General features: G+C 41.9%; 1 protein-coding gene across 3 annotated transcripts in view; it reads left to right on the forward strand.

Annotated features, from left to right (window-relative positions):
• Positions 1-25,019, forward strand: part of arhgap18 (Rho GTPase activating protein 18) — a 40,888-nt gene that overhangs the window by 8,372 nt on the left and 7,497 nt on the right. Inside the window, exons 2-15 of one of the 3 annotated variants that reach the window (XM_056294478.1) lie at positions 3,503-3,761; positions 4,719-4,869; positions 9,791-9,873; positions 12,365-12,517; positions 13,753-13,816; positions 16,446-16,564; positions 18,582-18,653; positions 19,516-19,609; positions 19,945-20,036; positions 21,416-21,493; positions 21,800-21,959; positions 22,171-22,253; positions 22,348-22,554; positions 23,309-23,443. In XM_056294478.1, coding sequence (XP_056150453.1) covers positions 3,503-3,761; positions 4,719-4,869; positions 9,791-9,873; positions 12,365-12,517; positions 13,753-13,816; positions 16,446-16,564; positions 18,582-18,653; positions 19,516-19,609; positions 19,945-20,036; positions 21,416-21,493; positions 21,800-21,959; positions 22,171-22,253; positions 22,348-22,554; positions 23,309-23,443 — 1,750 coding nt within the window. The remainder of the gene's footprint in view (positions 1-3,502; positions 3,762-4,718; positions 4,870-9,790; positions 9,874-12,364; positions 12,518-13,752; positions 13,817-16,445; positions 16,565-18,581; positions 18,654-19,515; positions 19,610-19,944; positions 20,037-21,415; positions 21,494-21,799; positions 21,960-22,170; positions 22,254-22,347; positions 22,555-23,308; positions 23,444-25,019) is intronic. The other 2 variants (XM_056294479.1, XM_056294480.1) reach the window with 2 other exon arrangements.

Consider the following 25,019-nt stretch of genomic DNA (forward strand, 5'->3'; position numbering starts at 1 on the left):
GAGGGTAGTTATTTTGGGGGGTTTTCAGTTTTTTGTGTATATGTAGTTCTCGGTGTTTGTGCACGAGGCTCTTGTTGAGCTTTTGTTCTCATAGGCTGAACAGTCATTGATGGTGTGTGTGTGTGTGTGTGTGTGTATGTGTGTGTGTGTGTGTGTGTATGGATGTGTGAGTGTGGGTTTTAGTTGTATTTGTGGGTTTGCTGGATCTGACTTTGTATTTATCTCTCACACACACACACACACACACACACACACACACACACACACACACACACACACACACACACAAAATGTCTGGTTACCACTCATATATGACATGAGTTAATTTGGTTAAGTGTGGATGGGAAATGTCAAACAAAGCCAGGCTATGTGTCTGTCAGCAGGTGAGGATAGGACTCAGTTTAAATGGTCCTCAGAATGTTTTTAAAAGGCTGCCATACCACTTAGTAACTCTAACCATAGCTCTCTCTGGGTTAGTTTATAAGTATTTTCACTCTCACAGGTACAGCAGTAAATATTAGTGTTTTACTTCATATCCAATCTTCCCATAAATGGACATGACCACCGTAAAGTTGTGTAACTGTCCTAACAGATCTTGTAGGCCCACATGTGGTTGTGTCGAATCTAAGGACTGTGTGTGTGTCTGTGTGTTTCATGCACTCAGTCATACACAAATACACGAAGACGTTCTTTGCAAATTGATTATTAATTAAATAGCCAGCTAAAAATGATAGACGTAAGAAATGCTCTGGTCAGCCATAATCATGCTTTGTGATGGCAGTGATGGCCATCCTTAATTCCCAAGGCTAGACCCAAATAAGGTCAAACTACATTTGGTTAGGTGAGGCTAAAACTAAAATTTGTAATGTTAGGTTATTCTAATGTTCACTCTGGGAGAAGTGGAGACTTGGCTCCTCTAGATTAGCTGCTATTCTTAGTCCACTGCTGTTTTCCTCATTAGTTTACAGGGTGGAAATTCAACATTGGGCTGGCAATTCTTTAGTTAGAAACTATTGGTTGCTTCTGTCTGCCTGACTCACTGACAGTGCGTCTGTCTAAGCACCCTCTTGCTCTTAACGATAGAAATAACTGCATGCCTTCCTATGAATATATGTCTGTCTTTGTTTGATCTTCTGTCTGTTTGTCCAACCACCCAACTGTATGCATCATTTCCTCCCCTGCATGTTATTTTCTTCTCTGGCAGAGTCGGCACCTCTGACTGTCTTTTTAACTTTTAGACAACAATGTTTTTTTTTAGATTTTGCCCCCCCCCCTTTTTTTTTTCCTCCCCAATTGTACTTGGCCAATTATCCTACTCTTCTGAACCGTTCTGGTCGCTGCTCCACCCCCTCTGCTGATCCAAGAGGGCTGCAGACTACCACATGCCGCCTCTGATACATGTGGAGTCGTCAGCCGCTTCTTTTCACCTGACAGTGAGGAGTTTTGCCTGGGGGACATAGTGTGTGGGAGGATCACGCTATTCCTCCCAGTTCCCTCCCCCCTTGAACAGGCATCCGGCTTCTCACCTGCAGACATGGCCAATTGTGTCTGCAGGGATGCCCGACCAAGGCGGAGGTAACATGGGGATTCGAACAAGCGATCCCCGTGTTAATAGGCAACTGAATAGACCGCCACACCACCCAGATGCCCAACACCTACATTTTTTTGTCTGTCTACCTTCCTGTTTTTGTCCTCATCAGCCTTTCCTTTTCACTCTCTATCTTTGTCTTGTGTGTATGTATATATATATATATATATATATATATACACTACCGTTCAAAAGTTTGGGATCACCCAAACAATTTTGTGTTTTCCATGAAAAGTCACACTTATTCACCACCATATGTTGTGAAATGAATAGAAAATAGAGTCAAGACATTGACAAGGTTAGAAATAATGATTTGTATTTGAAATAAGATTTTTTTTACATCAAACTTTGCTTTCGTCAAAGAATCCTCCATTTGCAGCAATTACAGCATTGCAGACCTTTGGCATTCTAGCTGTTAATTTGTTGAGGTAATCTGGAGAAATTGCACCCCACGCTTCCAGAAGCAGCTCCCACAAGTTGGATTGGTTGGATGGGCACTTCTTGCGTACCATACCATACGGTCAAGCTGCTCCCACAACAGCTCAATGGGGTTCAGATCTGGTGACTGCGCTGGCCACTCCATTACCGATAGAATACCAGCTGCCTGCTTCTGCTCTAAATAGTTCTTGCACAATTTGGAGGTGTGTTTAGGGTCATTGTCCTGTTGTAGGATGAAATTGGCTCCAATCAAGCGCTGTCCACTGGGTATGGCATGGCGTTGGAAAATGGAGTGATAGCCTTCCTTATTCAGAATCCCTTTTACCCTGTACAAATCTCCCACCTTACCAGCACCAAAGCAACCCCAGACCATCACATTACCTCCACCATGCTTAACAGATGGCGTCAGGCATTCTTCCAGCATCTTTTCATTTGTTCTGCGTCTCACAAACGTTCTTCTTTGTGATCCAAACACCTCAAACTTGGATTCATCCGTCCACAACACTTTTTTTCCAGTCTTCCTCTGTCCAATGTCTGTGTTCTTTTGCCCATCTTAATCTTTTTCTTTTAATGGTCAGTCTCAGATATGGCCTTTTTCTTTGCCACTCTGCCCTGAAGCCCAGAATCCCGCAGCCGCCTCTTCACTGTAGATGTTGACACTGGTGTTTTGCGGGTACTATTTAATGAAGATGCCAGTTGGGGACCTGTGAGGCATCTGTTTCTCAAACTAGAGACTCTAATGTACTTATCTTCTTGCTCAGTTGTGCAACGCGGCCTCCCACTTCTTTTTCTACTCTGGTTAGAGCCTGTTTGTGCTGTCCTCTGAAGGGAGTAGTACACACTGGTGTAGGAAATCTTCAATTTCTTAGCAATTTCTCGCATGGAATAGCCTTCATTTCTAAGAACAAGAATAGACTGTCGAGTTTCAGATGAAAGTTCTCTTTTTCTGGCCATTTTGAGCGTTTAATTGACCCCACAAATGTGATGCTCCAGAAACTCAATCTGCTCAAAGGAAGGTCAGTTTTGTAGCTTCTGTAACGAGCTAAACTGTTTTCAGATGTGTGAACATGATTGCACAAGGGTTTCCTAATCATCAATTAGCCTTCTGAGCCAATGAGCAAACACATTGTACCATTAGAACACTGGAGTGATAGTTGCTTGAAATGGGCCTCTATACACCTATGTAGATATTGCACCAAAAACCAGACATTTGCAGCTAGAATAGTCATTTACCACATTAGCAATGTATAGAGTGTATTTCTTTAAAGTTAAGACTAGTTTAAAGTTATCTTCATTGAAAAGTACAGTGCTTTTCCTTCAAAAATATGGACATTTCAATGTGATCCCAAACTTTTGAACGGTAGTGTATATATATATATATATATATAGTTGTAGAAAACGCCACTGTCCTCATCCTAACTCTGGTTGTTTGTCCATCTTTGTGACTGTCTGACCATTTACCCATCTGTGTGACAGCTTCTTTCTCCTTGACAGCCGCAGAACAGGTCAATACAGTGTGCAGCAGGGGCAGAACACACAACATGGACCCACCAACCCCGTCAACATTGCCAAAGCCACTAGTATCAACCCTCCGTCACTCCCCAACCCAGTTCCCAACACTTGCCCCAGACCTCAGCCCAGCAGTAGCCCACACCTGGGCTCCAACCCCAGCCTCGCCTCTCACCCCAGTCCCAGGCCTGCATCCCAGCCTTCATACCAGCGCTATAACTCCCAGGTTAGTTGTGGTTTTTATTTTGATTAGCGGTTTCTCAATCCCCTTTTAAACACATACTTTTTGTATGCACCATGCTTGATATCTTCAGGCTTTAACGGGATGACGTAAGGATGAGGGACAGCAATTGAACTAATCTCATTTAGTCCCTCTACACTCATGTTTTTTTTATATAAAAAAAAACAGTTTTTGGTAAAAAAGTTGCCAGGGGTAGATTTTTGCTCCTTGCTTTTTCTTTTTTTCTTTTTAACTTGAGGTTTATGATTGAGGGATTTATAGACATTGACCTTTTCTATTGTTGTACTTTACAATTACTCACTCTTGATAAGAGCGTCTGCTCAGTGCCAAAGTTGCAGCTGATGCATTTTAAAAGGAAGGAAGGAGGTTGGTTGGAAGGTAACAAGTTGTGTTCCATCTTAGTTTTCATAGCGTGAGATAAGAAAGAGGATTTCAAAGCTTACTGCGTATTATGCTGTTTTTGGAAATGAGCTGTGTTTTCACTATGTCAAATGTCAAACCTGTGCCCTGACCCATCATTCTTTCTCCCATGTTTGTTTGCTCTTTCCACTGTACAAAATTAGATTCCACTATACAAAATAGCAGAGTTGAAGTCAACATAATTTGATGAGGAGGACCTGTTTAGCAATTGGCTCTAACCAATGGGTGCTTTAACAAGAAGTTGATAAATTCTTCTGTGTGTATGATTATGTCTCCCTTTTATCTTTACATCTACAATTACTTGTGTGTGCCATTGCCTACATAAGTGTGTAAGTTGTTTTACAGCATTCAGTCTGTGTCTTCGTGAGTGTGCACACCTGTGCTATGTACATGCGTGCTCATGCCTACATGCTTGTATTGTGTACAGCCATGTTTCTGCATGCACACTCATTTGGGTGTCTGTTGATGTGTGCATTGGTGTCCATGTAAACGTCTCTAATTGTGTGTTTTTGTTTCTTCCAGGACTCTCTTGATGAGCTGGCAATGGACGACTATTGGAAAGAGGTGGAGAATATATCTCGCTCTGGGGAAGGAGGAGAGGGGGGAGTGGGGAGAGGGGAGGGATGCATAGAGGGGGAGGCGCAAGAGGAGGAGCAGCAGAAAATTCCTGAAGGTAGGGTGCATCGTGTCCAGGAAACACCCGTAGGCATACACCTCTTGACTTATGAGATAAACTGTCCCCTATCCTAAATCTACCAGCAAGTGTTTTTGTCTGTCTGCAGGAGTACTGAACGTTAAATCATTTGTCTTAGGATCAACCGGGTTACCTGTTTTCAATGTAACACTCAAGTTAAACACAAGTTTGATGAGAACAGAGACCAACACAGGATTCACATACTCTTCCTCTTGTTTTGAATCACAAAGATGTTGTGATCCAAGTGTAGAATAATATTTTAGCAAGTGCAAAATTTATGTGCACCTATGCTGCAGACAATATGAGGCTCAAATATAGCTGTCATTACAGTTGAAGTCAGTACATATAAAGGAACATTTGAACTGGAAAGGACCTTTGTTAAAAAAAAGTTCGAATATTTTCACTATTTACTGTTTAATCTTTATTCATCCTTTAGTATTGCATGCAGAAGACCAGTGATCTGGATAGATGAGAAAGACTATATTCTGGACATTGTGAATAGAGAATTTTGTGTGTGTGTGTGTGGGGGGGGGGGGTGCTCCTTACTGGCTGTCAAAGCACTGGCCTCTGCCAATATACTGAGAACTGCTGTCTCAGGTGCACATAGAAATATTTCATCTCCACCCAGAGAGGCTGACTCTGTGGGCCTGGCCCATGAGTGGTTTAATCTGAGGACCGTGGGCGTCCCTCTGCCGTTTCGGTCCCAGCTTTTGAACTAATGGAACAGGTGGACTTGAAAATCATGGCTTTAAAGACAGCTTTATTGCTGTGTCTTGCTTCAGCTAAACGACTGGGTGAGATTCATGCTCTTTCAGTGCACCAAGCATGTACAAAGTTCTCTTTGGGGAATGTAAGGGTGACCTTGCAACCTATCTCTGCCTTTATGACTAAGGTGTTGTCGTCATGTTCCCCAATCGTCCTTGTGTCCTTCTATCCCCGGCCATTCTCTTCAGATGAGCATAATTGCTGCAGCAAGTTGGGCCTCTCCACACACCTTTGCCAGGTTCTACAGGCTCGATGTTACAGTTCCTTGTTATCCCATTTGGTGCTTAGTGTGGCTAAGCCTCAGTAAGGCTCATTTCAGGACAGTTGGTCCCTTGGTAACATCTGCCCAGCAATGTGGGAGTCAGTATTTCCCAATGAGCAACTTGAAACGAATGCTATGAAAAAGAACTTTGGTTACTCATGTAACCCTGGTTCTCTGAGTAGCATGCGTGAATGTCTCACTAGACCACTCTCTTTGCTCATTCATAGCGAGGAAGAGGTGAGCATTTTTGAAAGACTAGCAGTGTAATGTCAAGCCTTTTTATAAGGGGAGTGTCTCCACCCTCCCTGACACTGACACGCTTAGTTCCAGCCAATCCTCGCTGGCAGAATGCAATAGGAGGTTCCGATGAGGCCATGCCATAGGCATCTTCGAATGTGAGAGACTCCCTCATGCTACTCAGAGAACCAGGGTTATGCGAGTAACCTAAAGTTTTTGTAAGAGTGGGAGATCCGGAGAATCAGCAGGGCCTCTTCATGCTTTGTTTAGACTTGCTTTGGGTTGTATATGAGGTAGTTTATGAAGAGTACAGCTGTCGTTAGTTAAAACAATCCCATAGATCCTGTTTATGTATGTCCCAGTATGCTCTGGTTCCTCCCTTCCTTTTCCTTCACATGTGTTTCATACGGATGCCCTCCATAAGAACAGTAGACTTCTTTTGTTTGTTTGGTTTTTTTCACACCCCTCTCCCACTTGGCCTCTCTTGCCCCATTCCCAATAACATGGTAATCCCAAAGATGACCCAGAGATGGTAATTATCTGTACTGTAATTACACCTGTTAGATAGTAAACCCAGTGCCAAACAACTAGTGTTAAGTACTCCTTATTAGAGAGCTGGTTTTAATAACCATGTTAAGAATGTTTGGCTGCATCGTTTGCTGAATTATAGCATGACGCAAATTAGGGATGCACCAAAAATTCGGCCACCGAAAATTTTCGGCCAAAAATGGCCCAAAAGGGCATTTTCGTTTTTCGGCCGAAAGACCTAAATCACCGAAACAACACAGCCGAAACAGAATTGTGATGACGCAAGCAAAAAGCGCATCCAGCACACGGTTATCTGGATAAGAGCCAACATGTCTGCGGTGTGGACGTATTTCAATATCTCGGAGAAAGACCCACGGATAGCGATTTGCAAAACATGCAATGCTGAAATTTCAAGAGGGGGTGTGTCTGCAAAGAGTTTCTCCACGTCGGGTTTAATTTATCACCTGAAATCCAAACATCCCGATTGCCATTCTGAATATGAGAAGAATGCGGCGCAGAAAAGAAAAGTCAATCCGAGCACGCCCATTCCGTCTGTAGCGGACTTATTTGAAAAGGCAAGAAAGTTTTCCAGTGATGGTGCTAAGGCAAAGGGCATAGCACAAAAAATTATGGAGTTTATTGCCTTAGATGGTCAGCCGTTCTCTGTCGTAGAAGATGTGGGATTTCGTTGGCTGATTGATCACATTGAGCCCCGTTATGCCATGCCAAGCAGACGGCATTTCTCAGACGTGTGTTTACCTGAGCTGTTTAATGTTGTTGCAACTCATGTCCATGAGCTTATAGCATCAGATATTACAGCTATCAGTTTCACGACCGACATATGGATCTCAGACGTCAGCCTCACCAGTATGCTCAGTCTAACCGCACAGTGGATCGATACAGATTTCAAGCTGCAAAAGATTCTGCTCCATTCACAAGAGTTTAGAGGGTCACATACAGCAGCAGCCATTTCTGCTGCATTCGCCAATATGTTCGACACCTGGCATATCGACCGATCTAAAGTGCATGCCATAGTCAGTGACAATGCAAGAAATATGGCAAAGCGATAGAAGACAGCCAGCTGAAAGGAATACGGTGCATGGCCCACACACTACATCTGGCTGTGAATGAGGGAGTGTTGTCTCAGCGCAGCGTAAAAGACGTATTGGCTATAGGCAGAAGAATTGTTGGCCACTTTAAACATTCCCAGCTGGCCTATTCCCGCTTACAGTCTATGCAAGATCAGTTTGGAACACCAATAAAACGGTTTCAACAAGACGTGAGTGTGATGTTCAGTATTAGGGGAATACACCTTTAAGGACACGGGGAATTATGGGATAGTAAACAGAGCAGCCACAGGAGCGGGAAGGTAGACGAGGGTCAGTCGGATTATGTGCACATTATGCATGGAGCGAAATAAACATGCCGAAGTTCCACGGCTAATTCAGAAACGGTGTTATCATCTGTGAGAGTGAAAAGTAGGTCATTACAGTGAGTACATGCTGGAACAGCACTTTTTACATGCTGGAAAGCCTCTTTGCGCAAAAGCGAGTCTTGGCTGCATACAGCGCAGATCACGAGCTCCCCGCGACATTCACTTCACACCAGTGGGTCTTAATAGAGAACATTCTCTCTCTTCTTGCCCCCTTTGAGCAGTTAACTAAAGAGATCAGCTCCGCTGATGTATCTGTAGCAGAAGTTATTCCGTTAATTGCGGCACCAAAGCGTCTTCTAAGCAAAGAGGTTGAGATGGACCACAGAGTGAAAACAATGAAAAGCACACTCTTAGAGTCTGTCAACACACGTTTCACTTGAGATCTATTCAGATCCTCTGCACTTCATCGCGACTGTACTTGATCCGCGTTATAAGGATCATTACTTGGATGTGGGATTAAAGCAGTGCGCACGTGAAATGATCTAGGCCGCGATGGATGCGGACAACCCGCTTGGAGACGGACCAGCGCACAGCGCGGGAGGAGAGCAGAGCGCGGGAGGAGAGCAGAACGCAGAAAAAAGGACTCGTCTCTCTGCACCAGATGAGGGGCATGCACCTTCCTTGTCTGATATGTTCAATGAGATCCTGCAAGAGAGTGCCCAAATAATAGGTAGGCTATTCTGTTCTGACTTGTGACTATCAGAGGATTTTATTTTTCTGCTAGACAGTTTTTATTTTATTTGATAAAAATGTTTATGCACTGGCCCTTTATCTTTCTCAAATAGAGGAACAGACTTCACCGTGATAAAGCAGAGACGCTACTCTTCATCAAGAAAAACCTACCACTTTACCTCAAGAAGTAGAATGGGCGTGTGTCTATTGTTAAAATATTTGTTTTCCACTTTGCACATCCACAATTCTTGGTGCATTTGTTGTTGTTAAATGCCTACAGGCTATGGCAATCTTTGTTTTGATACACTGTTATGTTGTAGGCCTACAGAGAAAATATTGTTACATCTTTCAGCAGTTGCACTTGTTCTGAATGCACTTTGTTGTAGTAGTCCTACAGAGAAAAATTTAAAAGGCACTTAACTTAAATGCACTTTGTGTTTTTATGAGAGAACATATTTAATTTTACAATCTTTCAGCAGGCCAGTCAGTTATAGGCCTGTCCATTATTATTTAATGTATACATTAGTGGGGTCAAGTTAAACATTTTGTTTTGAATTTTAATTTATATTGTGCATTGTTGTAATGTCAGTGCTAAATAAATATTTTCATATTTTTGTAACTGATTTATTCTTTGAATTGCTATGCCTTGATTTTAGTGAGGTTAGTACACAGTCATAGCCATAAATGCAATGGTTCTAATAATTGACATAATCATTTCTTTCGGTTTTTGGTTTTCGGCCTTGGTTTCCTCATTTTTGGTTTTCGGTTTCGGCCAAGAATTTTCATTTTGGTGCATCTCTAACGCAAAATTTGTAAACTTATTCATTTATATCATGAATATTGCAATGCATTTTAATCACTTAGCTCCTACTGCCAAATAAAAGACAGACATGATTTGTGGGGATTAATTTTCTTAAATGCTGTATGTACACAGATATGGAGGAATGAAGTCTCTTGATTGATCACTCCACCTTAAACTTTGTTGTTCCATGTTGTGTCAGAGGGGGAGCAGGAGGAGGCGTGGCTGACGGAGGCGGGACTAGCCAGGCTGTTTGATGATTCGCTGGGAGCTGACCATGATCAGGTGCATAACAGTTACTACTTTGTTGTTTTTTTGTTGTTGTTTTTTTACTACTACTACTACTACTACGACTACTTTGGGCTGCTCCTGTTAGGGGTCGCCACAGCGGATCATCCGTTTCCGTTTCTTCCTGTCTTCTGCATCTTCCTCTGTCACACCAGCCACCTGCATGTCTTCCCTCACCACATCCATAAACCTCCTCTTTGGCCTTCCTCTTTTCGTCTTCCCTGGCAGCTCCATATTCGGCATCCTTCAATATATACCCAATATACCCAGCATCTCTCCTCCACACATGTCCAAGTCATCTCAATCTTGCCTTTCTTGCTTTGTCTCCAAACCGTCCAACTTGAGTGGTCCATCTAGTATAATCATTTTTTTACAATCTTTTTTTTAAATCTATATAATTAATAGCAATACCCCTGAAGATTTGGATACCAACAAATTTCCTTTTTAATATTTAAAATCATTGGCTTATTTAAAATGGAAGTAGACAACTACTTAACTTTTCTCTCCTAACGTTTCCAAGGGGTATTGTTTTCATTGTTGTCGCAAAGACAACCGGATCGCTTTCTGTTTTGCCTGGCTCCTGTCCAAAACAAGAAACAACGGTAAGAATCTAAATTTGAACTAGAAACCCCGATTTCAGTGCTATGATAAAGGCAGAGTAAAACATCCGGTGGTATTAATAAGCAGGTAGGTTGTGTTACTTACTGATCTAGTTGAAAGAATGCCAACTAAATGTTGGTTTGGAACTATCTCAAGTCCTGGAGCGCTCTCCATTGAGTGAATGCCCACCCGAGGTTCACTCTTGTTTTATCTCATCTTCTATCATGCTCCTTCTTCACGTTCTTTCCCTCCTCTGTCAGCTGTTTTTTTGTTTTTTTTGTTTTTGTTTTTTGTTTTTTTTGCCTGGTAGTGTTTCCACAGTTACTTCGAATGTTCCGCCATTGCCTTGCCCGCTACTGGGTGGTTGATGCACTTCCTGTGCCGTAAATGAATTTGCTGGGAAAAATCGTGGCAGACAGGATTGCATAGTGAAAGCGGGGCTTATAGAAAACCAGTCTAAACACAGATGGTGTCATTATTCTGTAGCCATTACACCGTGCAATCAACATTTACTTCATAATGATATGTTAAAGCAAAAAGTTTTCTACTTCCACTTTAAGACAAAAGTTAATCCATGAATATCCAAATCATTGACACTTTAATAATTGCTCATTTTAATGGTTTCTGTCAGGTAGGACTTTCATTAGGAACATGACACAACACATACTCTTAACCATAGCAGCCAAATGTAGAAAAACAGGGCAGGTAGTGGAATGTTTGAAGACAAAGAGAATTTTTTGTGGCTAACAAACAAATATGGCAGACCAAACTCATAGAAGACCTTTACCAATAAATTGACATCAATTGCTAAAACTCTGGTTCAGCCATGTTTTTTGTTTAGCAAAAGGCAAGGCGCTGACATAACATCTGTGGTAACTCTGTTTCATTTTAATTGGATCCCTGAGATTTAGTGGTCAATCACCAATGTTGTTACCAGTGCCAACACAGGTGTCAGTAAGTTAAACAAAAACATTGATCTTCAGGTTTATGGCTTTAATTAGGGATGCACTGATACCAGTATTGGGGATTGTCTCAGAGGCAATGTGATGCAGCAATGCAACCTTGTGGTTTTTTTTCCCATTAAACATTAAAATAAATCAATCAAATCAATATGTATCCATGATCCTGTAGTTAAAATGATGTAGTTAATTCAGTACAAGTTAATATAGCCTATGCTTCCAAACCCTAAATAACCAACTGCATTTTCACTGGGCAAAACTCAATATGCATGCAGAAATCTCAGAAAACACACACTAAGTTGAATGTTAAAATGTTAGCAACAGCATCATGTTGCATATTTTTGTTACAGTCAGAAAGTAAGGAACATCCGATGAAAATAAAATGGTTTTCAAAATCATTCTTAGAACTGTAATGGTATTATTAAGTACTCATATCGGCAAGTACAAATGTACAAATGTAAGTACTTGTACTTGGCCTGAAAAAAAAGTGGTATCAGTGCATCCCTAGTTCACATTAATGATAACGTTATTTCTAAAAGCACTTTTCAAAAGCAAGGTTACAAAGTGCTTCACAGATAACAAAAATTAAACACGAGAAACATGATACAACAGTATAGACTGTACAGTACAAAGAAACTAAAAGCGAGAATCACAGTAGAGCAATAATTAACATTATTCTACATGTATAATTAGTAAATTGTATTTTGCAATTTATAATTTTACATTTATTAATAAATAATATGTATAATTAATTAATTATAACAGAGAAAGAAAACATGATAGGCATTTTAAGTCAAATATGCAGAGAGACTAAGACTTAAGTAAAGCAATGTTACACTTTATTGAGGAAGAATATAGAAAGACAGAGTTAGATTTATTAACTGACTGATGGAAATAATCAATATATTGGCAAATATGTTGATTGACAGGAAGAGGACAACGCTGTGTTCCTGTCTACTCTGACCAGAACCCAGGTGGCAGCCGTAGAACGTCGTGTTACATCATTACAGCAGACATTGCTACGACGACGGAACCGTCAACATGTTCCTGATGTCAGGGATATATTCAGGCCATCTGAAAAGGTTCATCACAAACACCATAGACACACATACACTGATAAGCACGCAAACATATACAATTACTACATACCTGATGCACGGCCGCTAGTGTGTTAATTGCCCTTGATTGTGGGTTTGACCTTCAAGTTCTGTCCCAAGCGGTCTATTCTATCAAAGTGACAGAAAGTATAGAATTCAAATTTGATTTAAGTTTAAATTGCAAGTATTTAACTGGCTTAATTTACACTAACTGGCTACACTGGCAATACTCTTATTGACACTAGGTCCCTTATTGAGACTCCTTTGAGACTCCCCACTGCACCACAGGGATTTATTGGTATGTTAGGATGTACTGTGGACTCTTAACCAGAAGACTTGAACATAATATTGGGTATATTATGTAGTTTTGGTTGAGGTTTTAGCCCAAGCCCCCCACCCCCACCCCCAATGGAAGTGTAAATGTAAACGCAGAGGTAACAAATCCCCCCCCCATGCAATTCTTTAATTCCTTAAAAGATATATACTGTTGTATAATTTATGTCTGAATGCCAGTGTTACTTTTTATTTTTCCCCTCCTTTTTTCTCCCAATTATATCCGGCCAATTACCCCATCTCTGCTCCACCCCCCCTGCCAATCGGGGAGGGCTGCAGACTACCACATGCCTCCTCCAATACATGTGGAGTCACCAGCCGCTTCTTTTCACCTGACAGTGAGGAGTTCCACAAGGGGGACATAGCGCGTGGGAGGATCACGCCATTCCCCCCAGTTCCCCCTCCTCCCCGAACAGGCACCCCGACCGACCAGAGGAGGCGCTAGTGCAGCGACCAGGACACATACCCATATCTCGCTTCCCACCCGCAGACACGGCCAATTGTGTCTGCAGGGATGCCCGACCAAGCCGGAGGTAACGGGGATTTGAACTGGCAATCCCCATGTTGGTAGGCAATGGAATAGACCACTACGCTACCCCGACACCTATAGTGTTCCTTTTGAATGTATTGTATGCAATGGTCAAGCAGGCGATATCTTCCCACGATGAGTCAAAACAAGTTTCTGATGCTAAAGTATTTTAATGTTTTCTAATGCAAAAATCTCTATACTAATATATTTTGTCCACTGGTTAACAGACTAAATAATGTGTAACTCAAGGGAACCCAACTGGGTAGTGGTATGTTTGGGTGTGCTTAAGTATCTTGTTGAACATTATCCAACTGCATCCAGTACAGTAAGTGTCTGTGTCTTGTCTGTTCTGCTATAGGTTGAAGGGCCATCTAAACTCACAGAAGGACTAGAAAACAGTGTAAAAGATGTAAATTCAACTGGTATGTTAAACATATTGACACACACACACACACACACACACACACACACACACACACACACACACACACACACACACACACACACACACACACACACACACACATATATTCCCTAGTTTTAACTTTTGCTGTTACATTTTTGCAAGGAGGTGATCTATAAATATGAGACTATATAACTGAATTAAGCATCATTCCCTTTGTCTATTGAGCACCTAGTTATTCACTGACTAATTTCAACCACCAAGGAATCTAATAGAAGATAGGATAGAGTAGAAGAATGTACCATAGGGAACAGCACATAGAAACTTGATCACTATATATTATCATTTATTTTACTATTGCGTTTGCTGAAAGTCACACTGGCTAACAGAGTGTTGGAGTGGATTGGAGCAGCAGCAATTTTCATTTCTTTGCTCAAGAAAAGCATTCCGTTGTCACTCCACCTCAATTCCACTCCAGGTTTTCTATTTTCCACTATGCAGTCACTCCTCACTAAATCATAAGACAAGACCTGTTCTGTATCTGCTCCAAAGCATTGAAACCACTGACCTATGATGAAAATGTTTATATAGATCAGTGCTTATAACAGTGCTTATTATAGTGGTGCTTGAAACGTGCTGATCTTTTCTTATCACCATGCCAATGCATCTCCTGCCTGAGCACCTGTTAATTTATCACTTATTAACTTTGATGAAGGCTATAGGCTGTTGTCTGCACAGAGTAGCTAATACCACTGCCACAGTTGCACACAAACTGAATAAACTAATCCAGTTTGACGAATATTTATTGTTTTTGTTTTTATATATAAAAATCTGTTCACGTCACTGGTTGGAATAGCAAGCCCTGCTGTGTTTACATATATCTCCTGCTGTCTGCATCCATATGAATTTCACATTTAACTGGCTTACCATGCACACAACAATGAATTTCATTAAATAGACCACTTAAGAAATAAAATGCTGCGAAATGAGCCAATTTGAAATTGTGGTAGAGATGTGAGCATATTCTTTTATATATTGAGTGGACTGGGATGGAGTGGTGTCGGAGTGATCTCGGAGCAAGGGAAAACGCCAACTCTCAAAGTACCAGGCAAAGTGAGGCCACTTTGCACCACTCGCATACCCTGCTGTTTAAGAGTGATATCTATAAATACCTAAAACAGAGGCTAGGACAGCACAATATACACTCACCGGCCACTTTATTAGGCACACCTGTCCAACTGCTCGTTAACGCAAATTTCTAATCAGCCAATCACATGGCAGCAACTCAATGCATTTAGGCATGTAGACATGGTCAAGACGATCTGCTGCAGTTCAAACCGAGCATCAGAATGGGGAAGAAAGGTGATTTAAGTGACTTTGAACGTGGCATGGTTGTTGGTGCCAGACGGGCTGGTCTGAGTATTTCAGAAACTGCTGATCTACTGGGATTTTCACACACAACCATCTCTAGGGTTTACAGAGAATGGTCCGAAAAAGAGAAAATATCCAGTGAGTGGCAGTTCTGTGGGCGAAAATGCCTTGTTGATGCCAGAGGTCAGAGGAGAATCGCCAGACTGGTTCGAGCTGATAGAAAGGCAACAGTAACTCAAATAACCACTCATCACAACCGAGGTATGCAGAAGAGCATCTCTGAACGCACAACACGTCGAACCTTGAGGCAGATGGGCTACAGCAGCAGAAGACCACACCGGGTGCCACTCCTGTCAGCTAAGAACAGGAAACTGAGGCTACAGTTCACACAGGCTCACCAAAATTGGACAATAGACGATTGGAAAAACGTTGCCTGGTCTGATCAGTCTCGATTTCTGCTGCGACATTCGGATGGTAGGGTGAGAATTTGGCGTCAACAACATGAAAGCATGGATCCATCCTGCCTTGTATCAATGGTTCAGGCTGGTGGTGGTGGTGTAATGGTGTGGGGGATATTTTCTTGGCACACTTTGGGCCCCTTAGTACCAATTGAGCATCGTGTCAATGCCACAGCCTACCTGAGTATTGTTGTTGACCATGTCCATCCCTTTATGACCACAGTGTTCCCATCTTCTGATGGCTACTTCCAGCAGGATAACGCGCCATGTCATAACGCTCGAATCATCTCAGACTGGTTTCTTGAACATGACAATGAGTTCACTGTACTCAAATGGCCTCCACAGTCACCAGATCTCAATCCAATAGAGCACCTTTGGGATGTGGTGGACTGGGAGATTCGCATCATGGATGTGCAGCCGACAAATCTGCAGCAACTGCGTGATGCTATCATGTCAATATGGACCAAACTCTCTGAGGAATGTTTCCAGTACCTTGTTGAATCTATGCCATGAAGGATTAAGGCAGTTCTGAAGGCAAAAGGGGGTCCAACCCGGTACTAGCAAGTAGCAAGGTGTACCTAATAAAGTGGCCAGTGAGTGTATTTAAAAAGTAAGGTAAAATAGAAGAGCTGAAGTTTGGGTTTGGCCTCAAGGTAGTGAATACTGATCGCTCTCTATTCCTCTTTCTACTAAAGCAACCTAAATTTCCTAATTTCTGTCCTTCTATATCTCTGTACATGTCTCTGTATTTGTATTACACTACTTATGTATTTGGGTATGTCCTTCACTTCTGTTGTGTGTTTGTCTGTGTTTCCATAGAAACAGAGACGGAGTTAAATGTTGAAGTGTCATTTTCGGAACAGGCACTCAATTACAGGGACCACCATCAAGGAAAGGCTATATCTACATTTCCACATTCACCTGATGACAAGCTACCAGTGAGTCATTGACACAAACACACACACACACACATTGAGTCATATTTACATTTTTAGACGTTTCAGGAAAAGATATGAAGCTAGGCATGTGACATTGTTTAACTTAGACACACACACTTAAAGTCATTGCAGTTGTGAAAGCTGCAGCACTTTCCGTTTGATCATACAATGCAGGATAATGTTTCTGTCCATGCTTGAGGCATGGTCATTGGTGCAGAGACAATTAAGGATATGCATATTCTTGCACCAGTATGTATACAAAGCATTTGTCTACATAATATACAAATATTCAAATCCATGTTGAAATTTTCTCTGGTTGCAAGCATTGAACTTTGCAGGTTGTTCTTGTGAGTGTGTTTATGCATGTGTGTTTGGGTGTTGATAATCACTGTGTACTTATAACTTACTAATTGTGTGCCGGGCCTTAGGTCAATCATTAACAGAGAGGGAGGAGAAAGAGAGAAAGAAAGAAAGCGAGATAGAAACTGAGGAAGAACAAGACAAAGCTCATCTGTTGTTTCATTAGGTCAAAGGCTAACATCATCCAACCCAAGAACCAGTAAAAGGACTGGGCAATGATGTCATCACAGATGTGTCGATGTGTTGGTCATGGCATCAGCACAAGAACAAGGATTCTTTCTCTCGACTGTTGTTGCTCATATATCAGTGAAACAGAACAGTAAAGAGGGGCAATTCAACTCTTTGCCCCACTCTAGATCCAAAACAGGAAGTGACACCGAGCTGCTTCTGAATGGTTAGACTTGAATATGACAGGTTCCTGTTGGTCATATGGTAGAGTTTACATTTACATTGCATTTTGTCCCCCAATTTTTTAAAGTAGGTTTTTTTTTTTTTTTTTGCTTTAGTGTATGATCATAAAATTAATTTTGGTCGCATAGTGTATGATCATAAAATTCATTTTGGTCGCGTAGTGTGATGGCTATGGTAGAATGACACAATTGCCATTTAAATCGGTTTCCTAGAGGCCTTGTTTTTGATATGCATTTTGTCTGCCACTCGGCATGAGACCATCTGGGTAATATAGGGATTGCTTTACAGCAGTTATTTCCTGTTTCTAAATTCAGTAAGTAGCAAACTTTAGTAATTTTAATTTACCTTGATTTACCTTGTCTGTGAACATGCGCTACATATGGTAAATAAATGCACACATCTTGTTGCCCCTTCATTGTTTTTGCAACAGTTGAGTAGAAAACAATGCCAAAATCCAAAAAGTTATGTGGTGTCTCTATGTTGAAATTTTGTGTTTGAAAAAAAAAGTTTTGTTCCTAGTAAGACATTTTTGTTTATTTATACGTTATGCAAGTTTATTTTTAGCTACTTTTATTCTGTTTTCTATTTTTAACATGTGAGTCAATCTGGAGGTAACTCCTCGTCAACCACAAATTTGTTCAGGTTTAGCTGGCATTACACATAAATCTGCAGGATCACAACAAACTATGCTTTCTGATAGCAATTAGAAAAAAATCCATGTTGTAGTTTTTGCTCTAGTATCCATTAAAAGTTACTATCATAGCTCCTGTTATAGTTACTGTTCTTCTCAAGTTATGGTTGAATTAAGTTGTGCTGGACTGGACTTTACACCATTCCTCTTGAATAATGAGCAGTAGTACCAAGAATCTGGGATTTAACTTGTGGAAAATGAAGTGTGAAAGTAAAAATTGCTTTGTAATACAGAATGTTTTGTACACCAAGCACACTGTGGATAGTTATTTTCTTGTCGTCAAGCTGTGTCATGGTAGTAAATTGCTGGTCTCTAGTGACATCTGGTGGCTTTGGCTGGTAAACGACCCTGTTTCACTTGCTATGCGGGTTTAATACAAAATCCTGGAGTCACAGCCCTTCCACTTTGGTCAATCCCCCCTAGAAATGCAAACCGTGATCCACTGGCTAACAGTGGACCATGTTCCAGCAGTTATTCAGTTTTTTTTTTTTTTAGTTTAAGTAAGGTTTGCAACTCAATTCTGTCTCACTCTTAATTATTTGTTTTTCTTTCCAGAACTTCAGATTACTTCGTGACAAAACGGGTCAGACCAGGATAGGAGATCTTTCTCTTCTGGACATGAAAAAGGTAACCAGTTGCTGTGGCATTTGTATGCTACTGTAAATCAACCTATGTACAGAGTTTGATTTCTTTGTTTATATTGCAAAGATTCCCATTGGTTGCTTGTTAACTCAGCCGAAGGTTAATCTCGGCCCAGGCTTCAAACTGAACTTAGAAAAATGTTTCAAAATATATCCAGTCCTGGGTTGTCTCGGTAGCGTAGCGGTCTATTCCGTTGCCTACCAACACGGGGTCGCCAGTTCGAATCCTCGTGTTACCTGCAGCTTGATTGGGTGTCCCTACAGACACAATTGGCCGTGTCTGCGGGTGGGAAGCCGGATGCAGGTATTTGTCCTGGTCACTGCACTAGTGCCTCCTCTGGTTGGTCGGGGTGCCTGTTCAGGGGGGAGGGGGAACTGGGGGGAATAGCGTGATCCTCCCATGTGCTACATCCCCCTGGCGAAACTCCTTACTGTCAGGTGAAAAGAAGCGACTGGTGACTCCACATGTATCGGAGGAGGCATGTGATAGTCTGCAGCCCTCCCCAGCTCAGCAGAGGGGGTGGAGCAATGACCGGGACAGCTCGGAAGAGTGGGGTAATTGGCTGGGTATAATTAGGGAGAAAAAGGGGGGTGGAAAAAATATATATAAAAAGATAGGTGTAGGAAAAAACATTAGTTTTTAAAAAGTTTTTTTCCTACACCTGTCTTAATATTCTGCTCATCATTTGTTGAGCACTTTTATCAACACCATTGACGGTTTCTGAAAAAAAACCCACTCATATATATACATATATATATATATACTATATATATATATTCATCCCGCAAATGTTGATAATGTGCAATGTTTCTGTATTGGATGGAATTTTGTCTACTGTTTTTACCAGGTGCGTAGACTGGTGCTTGTGGAGATGACTGCTCTGTTTGACACTGCTGGGATAGACCTGAAAGCTGACAAAGCAGTCAAAGTCAAGGCTAAAGGTGCATAAGCATGCACCTGTGCTCACTTACAGACATGCATACAAATAAACATACACAAAACTACACACAGACCAACGCACAAAAAGGGATTAACATAGAGAAACAAAAATGCCAGCAGACACTAATAGGGGTCCATATAATGACAAACACATGAACGGAACAAGCACAATAAATGAAATGAGTTGCATCTAAAAGTGTCTATCTCAATGCTCACAAGGTCATATCGTTTATGACTAAATCTTTTAATTTTCTTTTCCCTCTTGACCAACACATATAGTTCATAATTTCAAATTCCTCTTTGTTTTGTGTGTGTGTGTTATTTTTTGTTTGTATAGAGAGTGGTCTATTCGGTGTACCCCTTGCAACCTTACTGGATCAGGACCAGAGACGGGCCCATGGGACCAAAGTTCCACTCATACTGCAGAAGGTGAGTATACCAGACAACCAGACAACCACGATGTTTAGCAATGCCAGCGAATACAAACCAGGATGTTTTTAGTAAAATGTAGAGCGAGTAGGATTTGTCAGTTGCAGTTTGTAAACACAACATTCAAACTTGGCCCCGACTCAATGACACCAAAAGCACGCACCCCCTGACTGCAGTTGCCAGAACATATCCCAGTGTACAGGCCAACTCCGCATCACTCTTCATTCCCATCCTCTCCCTCAGTGCTCGCCAGCGGGTGAAAGCCAACCCCAGATTCACTCTCATTTTGGAACGAGCTTTGTTCGTTTGATGTTTTGCCTCCATATATTTGCGTCTTTTTGGTACAGTGTCCGCCATCGTTGTAGCTTTCTCTTGGATGCGTGCTTACGATCTCGATCTGGCACCTGGTCGCTACGTTTTTATAGAGTCCTACTGCCCAAAGGTTAATGCCCAGAAACGTCCCGTACACAGCAAAATGAGAAAATACAGGCAGAGGACAGGGTCTCTGCAGCTACAGACACCACCACACACCTCTGTTGGGTTGTAAGTGATGATTGAGAGGGATCGCTTCTGTATGAGTCTATACATTAATTTTTTTTTAAAAAATTTTAGGAAAATTGTACACATTCTAACTTTTTTTTGCGGGGGGGGGGGGGGGTTCTCCCTTTTCCTCCCCAATTGTACTTGGCCAATTAACCCACTTTTCTGAGCCGTCCGGGTTTCTGCTCCACCCCCTCTACAGATCTAGAGAGGGCTGCAGACTAGCAAAAGTCTCTAATACGTGTGGAGTCACCAGCCACTTTTCACCTGACAGTGAGGTGTTTCATCAGGGAGATGTAGTGCGTGGGAAGATCACGCTATTCCCCCCAGTCCCCCCCCCCCCCCCGAACAGGCGACCTGACCGACCACAAGAGGCAGTAGTGCCGTGACCAGGGCACATACCCACATCTGGCTTCCCACCTACAGACATGGCCAATTGTGTCCGTACGGCTGCCCGACCAAGCCGGAGGTAACATGGGGATTCTAACCAGTGATCCCCGTGTCGGTAGGCAACGGAATAGACCGCCACGCTACCCGGACGCCCCACACGTTCCAACTTTAAGGAGTTACACCAGCCGTCCATTAATTTCAGAAGCCTACCCCAAATTTTCAAAAATCTCTCATGAACTTGGTTTGTGATAACATTTAGTTCAGCCATATACTGTATGGAAGCATCCTGAGGCTTAGGATTTATACTCCCTTAGCATTATACTTTTAGATGTTATTATACTTGAAAGCTACCAGTGTGGCTGTTGTATGTCTGCTTGTACTGTAGTGCTTTTCACAAACTCATGCTCTCTTTCTGTTCTGCATCTCTCTCCATCTCCCCGTCTAACTAGCTCATCAGTCATATTGAACAGGAGGGACTGGACACAGAAGGGTTACTTCGGATTCCTGGAGCGGCCACTAGAGTCAAGGTCAGAAATCAGTTTTTACCAATAGATTTTGAAGTTCTAGATGATTGTGGAGTATCACTAACTGTCTAGACATAGACACACTTAAACTGGGCTCTGTAGGAAAGTCACACCAGCTGCATAATATACTGCAGCCATGGTGTTAGGGACCCCACATTTATCAGTTCTTTCCACGGTCTACAGTGGTACAGATTGTTTTTGGTTAAGTCAATGAACTTGTTTTAACATGCTTACCTCTGTGTGTGTGTGTGTGTGTGTGTGTGTGTGTGTGTGTGTGTGTGTGTGTGTGTGTGTGTGTGTGATATCAAGGCATTGTGCCAGGAGCTGGAGTCTTGTTTCTATGATAATCTATTTTCATGGCAACAGCTGAAACAGCATGATGCTGCAAGTCTTCTAAAGCTTTTCATCAGGGAGTTACCATTTCCATTACTGACTGTGGAATATCTCAACACCTTTATTGCTGTCAACAGTATGTATACTGTTTGTTTCTCTCTGTGTGTGTATGTGTCTCTATATCTAGATAGATAGTTCTTTCGCTCTGCCCACCTGCCTGTTTTCTGTTACTTTAGCAGTAGTTGTAGTATGGATAACTTGTCTTTGCATTTCTATTTCTTCATGGTTGTGGGTCTGTCTGTGCACCCATCCGCATCACTGCTTATGTGTGTTTGCTGTATTTACAGAGCTCCCCACTAAGAAACAGCAGCTCCAGGCCTTGAACCTGCTGATCCTCCTGTTACCGGAGGCAAATCGGGATACTCTCAAGGTAAACAAATGCACACAGTCTTAAATCACACCATGGCTGGATGCTCCACTGTTTTCTATACCGTTTCATATCCCTCATGTATTTCAATCTCAAGGCATTAGTGGAGTTTTTCCAGCGTGTGATTGACCATCAGAAGCGAAACAAGATGACCCTCAACAATGTCTCCGTTGTTATGGCGCCCAACATCTTCGTGTTCAAAGGTTTCCGTTCCAAGGTTACCGAACAACAGGAGTTCTCCATGGCAACGCGCACAGCCAACATCGTCAGGCTTCTGATTAGATACCAGAGCCTCCTGTGGACAGTAAGAACCCACCCTGAGCCTTCTAGTGAATGAACTCCATCAATCAAATTGCCAACACAATAAAGCTCTGTTTGGACCCGAAAAGAATTAGAAAAACAAACCAAAAAAAAAGAAAAAAAGAAAAGATGCACACCATACATGCTGGTTTATACAGATAAAGCTATTCAACCACTGTAATGCTAGTGTGAAAATTGTTAACATTAACCAAAAATAACCATGCTGGACTTCTGTGCTCTTGTCACTGAAACATATGGTGATATTTTATACATGCATAGGAACCAAAACTATTTAAATTAAATGTGTATTTAAATGCAAATTTGCTCATCTTCAACTGAACTCCTTCAGTTAACATAATCCTCCCTTAAGCAGCATCAAACAAAGCACAAATCTTCAGTATCATTTGCTTGATTAAATTGTTCATTTCAGCAATCTACAATAATAGTAATAATATTAATATTATTATTATGAACTTTATATAACACTTTTCAAAGACAGTTTATAAACTGCTTTACAGAGAACAAAAAAGGAAAATATACAATATGTAAATAAAATATACAGTACAGTTTATATAAAAATGGAATGTACAATAAGATGTAAAAGCAATAAATAAAAAAAAGATAGTTCAGGCACGAATTTAACTTGGAACACTTCTATTTTTATTGAGGCATCCAAATGAAGTTTGTATGTCGTCCATTGTTGTGTATAAATGTTTCTCTCCATCTCTATCTTTTTATCTATCTCTTATCTCTTTGAGATTCCTAAGTTCATTCTCAACCAAGTAAGACAGCAGAACACGGAGAGCCAGAGGAAACAGAACAGGGAGCGAGCTGTGAGGAAGCTACTGAAGAAGATTACTACTGACAAGCCAGTGGACAAACCTGTGTGTGAGGTAGGGATTGAACAGAATCATATATGTATCAAGCAAATGGGAGGGTTTGAGGTTATTTCTGAAACCTACATAGGTACATTGGCTCACCGTCACATCCATCCTGAGAAGAACTCATCTTTTGAAGGAACATAAATCTACTGCTACTTTCAGCTGCTCCTTCTTAGGGGTCGCCACAGCAGATCATCCGTTTCCATTTCTTCCTGTCCTCTGCATCTTCCTCTATCACACAAGCTACCTGCATGTCCTCTCTCACCACATCCATAAACCTCCTCTTTGGCCTTCCTCTTTTCCTCTTCCCTGGCAGCTCCATATTCAGCATCCTGCTCCCAATATACCCAGCATCTCTCCTCCACACATGTCCAAGCCATCTCAATCTTGCCTCTCTTGCTTGTCTCCAAACCGTCCAACTTGAGCGGTCCCTCTGATATAATCGTTCCTAATCCTGTCCTTCTTCGTCACTCCCAGTGAAAATCTTAGCATCTTCAACTCTACCACCTCCAGCTCCGCCCCGTCTTTTCATCAGTGTCACCGTCTCCAAACCATATAGCATAGCTGGTCTCACAACCATCTTGTAAACCTTCCCTTTAACTCTTGCTGGTACCCTTCTGTTGCAAATCGCTCCTGACACTCTTCTCCACCCATTCCACCCTGTCTGCACTCTCTTCTTCACCTCTCTTCTGCACTCCCTGTTACTTTAGACAGTTGACCCAAAGTATTTAAACTCACACACCTTCGTCACCTCTACTCCTTGTATCCTCACAATTCCACTCTCCTCCCTCTCATTCACACATAGGTATTCCGTCTTGCTCCTACTGACTTTCATTCCTCTTCTCTCCAGTGCATACCTCCACCTCTCCAGGCTCTCCTCAACCTGCACCCTACTGTTGCTACAGATCACAATGTCATCCGCAAACATCATAGTCCACGTTTGATAGTCCATCATATCATAGTCCATGTTTTGAAGGAACATAAATCAACAAACAAAACAAACAAAAAAAATCTAATTCCGTTGTCAAGGTGTGTCCAACTGAATGTCAGCAGAGTGATTTAAATCCCACCAGCATTGCAAACTATCAAGTTGCAAGTGTTAGAAGTGAACCACAGAGAGCAAACAGTTGATTCAATACATTTCTTGTTGAGAATCAACTCTGCTCTAGAATCAACAGCTGTGACTGAGAAATACTAGGTAAAGAAATAAAACCTGTGGATAAGAGGTGGAAAAACTGGAAACCTGATAAAAACATATTCCGTGTTGGCAGCTCCATTGTTGACACTCTGCAGTGAACGGTATTCCATTGGAATGAATGAGGATCAAGGGCGTCCGTGTAGCGTAGCTTGTCTATTACGTTGCCTCCCAACACAGGGATCGCCAGTTCAAATCCCCGTGTTACCGCCAGCTTGATCGGGTGTCCCTACAGACACAATTGGCCGTGTCATCGGGTGGGAAGCCAGTTGTGGGTATTTGTCCTGGTCGCTGCACTAGCGCCTCCTCTGGTCAGTCGGGGCGCCTTTTCGAGGGGGAGAGGGAACTGGGGGGAATAGCATTATCCTCCCACGCGCTATGTCCCCCTAGTGA

Source organism: Lampris incognitus, chromosome 15 (assembly GCF_029633865.1).
Source record: "Lampris incognitus isolate fLamInc1 chromosome 15, fLamInc1.hap2, whole genome shotgun sequence".
NCBI lineage: Eukaryota > Metazoa > Chordata > Actinopteri > Lampriformes > Lampridae > Lampris > Lampris incognitus.